The sequence below is a fragment of the Coenobita brevimanus genome, unplaced genomic scaffold (genome assembly GCF_032717465.1).
Source record: "Coenobita brevimanus isolate Jiangsu-jjx unplaced genomic scaffold, ASM3271746v2 jjx.HiC_scaffold_1227, whole genome shotgun sequence".
NCBI lineage: Eukaryota > Metazoa > Arthropoda > Malacostraca > Decapoda > Coenobitidae > Coenobita > Coenobita brevimanus.
In genome coordinates, this window is record NW_027642042.1 from 6,872 (window position 1) to 11,453 (window position 4,582).

General features: G+C 43.2%; 2 protein-coding genes across 2 annotated transcripts; both read left to right on the forward strand.

Moving 5' to 3' along the window:
- Positions 1–1,716: 1,716 nt before the first annotated feature.
- On the forward strand, positions 1,717–2,933 carry LOC145389530 (zinc finger MYM-type protein 1-like; the record flags this gene model as incomplete). The annotated part of the gene is made up of 1 exon (XM_080264803.1): positions 1,717–2,933. A coding segment is annotated over one exon (1,217 nt), but the record flags the coding sequence as incomplete, so codon positions are not given.
- A 158-nt stretch (positions 2,934–3,091) lies between these two features.
- Positions 3,092–4,009, forward strand: LOC145389528 (zinc finger MYM-type protein 1-like). Its single transcript, XM_080264802.1, has one exon. It carries the CDS (start codon positions 3,092–3,094, stop codon positions 4,007–4,009), a length of 918 nt encoding a protein of 305 aa, XP_080120928.1.
- Positions 4,010–4,582: the final 573 nt, after the last annotated feature.

Here is a 4,582-nt window from a genome sequence, read left to right on the forward strand (position 1 = left end):
ACCAACCTTCTTCCATTCCCGGAAAAGCCTTCTTTTCTCCTTAACTGAAGCTTCTACACCCTCGTCCCACCACCAAGTTACTTTATGTCTTGGTGGTCCTCTTGCCCAACCGCATGTTACATCAGTAACTCTCAAGAGATTGTTCTTGAGGGCTCTGTACTGTTCATTAACGCCTCTGTCTATAGCTCCCTGTTCAGCCACCACTCTCCTCAACTTGCTATAGAAGGCATCCCTTACTACTTGGTTTTTCAGCTTCCATATTTTCCTCCTAGGTACATAAGTCCCCTTTTTCATCAATCGTTCCTTAAGCACCATATCACAAATCAGTAGTTTGTGCTGCTGCACACACTCCTCACTTCCTATAACTTTAACATCCCTCACTAACCTCCTATCGGCCCTCCTAACCAGAAAATAATCTATCTGACTGCTATTTCCCCCAGACTCATACGTAATTAACCTACTGTCTCTTTTCCTAAAATACGTGTCGCACACAATCATGTCCGTTGCCTCCCCAAACTCGAGCATCCTTTCCCCTTCTGCATTCCTTATACCATATGCACATCCCTCTTGCACTCCTTCATAACCTTGTGCTCAGTGGCGGCGCCAAGGGGGGGCTTGCAATAATGAGCCAAGCCCCCCCATCAGCCCCCCCAATATTGCCAGATTCCAAAGGCGAATTTAGGCAGGACGTCCCTTATTTGAACTTTCAATTTTGTATTACTATTTACAAATAATACACAAAAGTTGACGAAACGAAGTGTTATAAGTTTAGGAAAAGATTCAAGACAATAGATTAAATCGTGATTATTATTTTTAGCTGTTAGCATTTAGCAGATTCTGAATTATAGTAATTTCACGGAAATTACGGAAAATTTATCAGTTGACTCAACTTCTAAGGAAAACTTCCAGCCTAGTTCTAATACTAAGGGTAACTTATGTTATAATATATTCTGTGAAATTCTTGTAATTCAGATGGTTAGTTTACATATCCTATAATGAAAATGATAAGTGAAAGTAAAATACAGCATTATTTTATTAAACTACATTAGCCATTCTTTTAGTGTATTACGACTGTACGATTATTATCTCGTCTTCAGAAATATAATTGAATGTCGATTATGTCATAATTCGAGGCAGGAAGTTAATAAATTTGAATATATTTGATTAAAATGAAGTAAAGGATTCACACTGCTATAGGGCCTACATGGTCCTAGGCTCCTAGCCTAGCCCAGCATTCACGAATCAAGTGCACGATGAGCCATTCCTGTTCGATTCCCGTCAGCTACCAGACCAGTCTACCACGCGACGCGGTTGTGTGTAGATCTCCGAGTCTGTTGGCTGTTAATTGCTTAGTGCAGTAGACACTGAATTACTGAGCAGCTGAGCTTATTAGTTGTGGTTTTCGTCTTGCACTGATTTACAGGTATGGTGTAAGTTGATTTTTTTCTACTTACAAATGTATATAGGCTACTATAAGATTATAAGAAGCTGTGGAAGGAAGAATAAAATAGTGTGAAAATATCTGGTCTGTTGTAATGCTAATATGCAGTTTTATGCTTCTGTGATCTGTGTGCTTGTTTATGCTGTTTTCCCTGTTTATGAAAGTAACTGATGGTGGTTTATCATATTTGATCACATAGGCCAGGTTGATCATGGAACGCTACCTGTTACCCAAGATTCCCAAGAAGAGGCCGTGAGATGATGATCCTCCTACAGACACACCTGCTGTTAATGAGGACCTGGACAGTGGTGATCGTGATTGTGAGTCTGCAGCCTTACTAGGTGAGGCTAGTGCAGAACCCCAGCCACAAGAGGGCACTTCTCACACCCATGGTGAGAAACTACTACCTGGACCCAAGGACCTGAGCCAGCTTCCAGATAGTGGTCCCACCTGTCCAGACTTGAAGAGATACCCAGCCACAGAATACAGTGGCCAGTCAAGGTCATTCAACAAGAACTGGCGTGATCATCATTCGTGGCTGGAGTACTCCACGACCCTAGATGCTGCATTCTGCTTTGCATGTCGTCATTTCGGTCATGTACACTTAAGCAAATGTGAGAAGTCCTTCACCCATGACGGCTTTCGGAACTGGAAGAAGGCAACCTCATCTCTGAAGTCTCATGTTAATTCAGCAGGACACAAGTTTTCTATGCAAGCTTGGACAGAGTTTAAGATGCAGAAAGCAACAGGTTCTAGGATCCTACATGCTTTTACTACCAACCATGAAAAAACTGTAAAGGAAAACAGACATTACATTAGAGCAGTAATAGACGTACTGCTCTACACAGCCTGCCAAAATGTTGCCCAAAGAGGTCACAAGGAAGACACTGATTCTGGCAACAAAGGTAACTTCCTGGAACTGCTGGACCTGATTTCCAGGTATGATGACATTGTCAAAAAGAAACTGAGTGGTGGTCCTGGCAATGCTAAATATACGCACCACGATATCCAAAATGAACTGCTCGCCATCATAGCTTCAATAATCAGAGAGGACATCAGCAACGAGGTCCTAAGAGCAGAGCATTTTGCCCTAATGGTGGATGAGACCAAGGATGTCAGCAAACAAGAACAGCTGTCCATTGTGGTGACGTATCTCCACAAACAGAGCCTTCATGAGGTGTTCCTTGACTTCACAGCAGCCGAGGGTCTGGATGCAGACTCATTGCTCAACAAGATCTTGGAGACCCTGGCCAAATGTGGTACTGACCACAACGCCTGCATTGGCCAGTGCTACGATGGAGCTGCAGTCATGTCAGGGCACATCAGTGGTATACAGGAGAGGTTTAGGAGAAAGGTACCACAGGCTGTGTATGTCCACTGTTATGCTCACAGGCTCAACCTTGTGCTCGTTGATTGTGTACACAATATCCAGGCTGCAGCAGAGTTTTTGTGGCTATACAGAGCTTGTACAAGTTCTTCTCTACGTCAGTAGTACATGAAGAATTTATAAAGGTGCAAAAAGAATTAAATCCCACAAGGCAGCACATAGAGTTGAAGCAACTGTCTGACACAAGATGGACCTCCCAACATGCTGCTTGTCTGGCAGTGAAAAGAACCCTACCTGCCATAGTGACAACCTTGAAACGTCTCATGGAGGGAGACAATGCACACAGAGCCACTGAGGCAAAGGGCCTGTGCATCCTGCTAGATCAGCAATTTGTGACAATTCTGATGGCCATGGAAAAAGTGTTACTGATGACCAAACAACTGTCAAACCACCTCCAGTCACATGACCTTCAGCTGGCCTCTGCAGAGGACTTGATGCAGTCTGTCATGTCTGGACTGACAGAAATGAGGACTGAAGCTGCCTGGAAGGAGTTAGAGGAGGCTGCTGAGGATTTGTGCAAGGTAGTTGGGATACGCACTGAGACTGAGCGTCCAGGTAGACAACGATCTGCTCCCAGACACCTGGATGAATTCATCATAACATCCAGTACAGGTCAGAGGGATGGAGCTATACCAGATGCCAGGAGAAGGACCTTCTATGCCATCATAGATAGAATGCTCAATGAGCTGAGCAGGCGATTTTCATCTGATGCCTGTAATGTTCTGATGGGTGCTGCTGCCTTGAATCCTAAGCACATTACATTTCTGGACAAAAAAGCGCTGTCAGGAATGGCAGCCAGTTATGGAGTGGCAGAGGGTGATCTTGCAGTGGAGGTCCACCAATTGACAAGACTAATAGCTAGGAAGAGAGACAATGGCCTGGAAGTGTCCACACCACTTGAGCTCGCAGCCATGCTGGAGTCAAACAAGGACACCTTTATAGATCTGTATAAACTTGTATGCATTGCAGTGACCCTCCCTGTCACCTCAGCTGCCTGTGAGAGGAGCTTCTCATGTCTGAAACTCCTCAAGACATACTTGAGGAACAGCAGTGGCAACAACCGCACCAGCAACCTTGCTGTAATATCAATTAATTCTAGGAGGGCCAAACAGCTGAACATTGATGCCATTATAGACACATTTGCTGCCAATCACCAGAACAGGCGCATAGTTTTAAAGTAACGTGACAGTCGTTACACCTTGATTTAAAAATTCTTCTGATTCTTCAGATTGTATTAACTTCATAACATAGAATTTTTTTCTGTCATGTTAACTGCTTGCTTACACATGATGTCTAAATTAATTGAGTTAAACTTCAATCTTATGGAATAAACTGGAAATAATAAATGTTATTATGTTGCATATACATTAATCTGAATTTCCTTGCTAGTTTTATGTATTTCATTTGGCAGAATTTTTGATGAGATAAGAAATGTTATACATTAACACCGCAGTTTCAAAGAGTACAGGTGTCTAAAATGAACCTCAGTACATTCGGATATTATGAATATGTACATATCAATTTTCCATCAACACTTCAGTTTGATGACATTTTGTGAAGCCCCCCCACATTTTACCCCAGCCCCTCCTCAGCCCCCCAATGAAAATTTCCTGGCGCCGCCACTGCTTGTGCTGCTTCACCTACATGACCATTAAGGTCCCCTCCCACAACCACTATCTCATCATCCTGCATACCACCCACTACATGCATTAAATCATCCCAAAATCTATCTTTCTCTGCTTCATCCAATCCTG

Excerpts from the sequence above, each read along its gene's own strand:
- LOC145389528 (XM_080264802.1), top strand. The coding sequence starts at position 3,092 with ATGGAGGGAGACAATGCACACAGAGCCACTGAGGCAAAGGGCCTGTGC.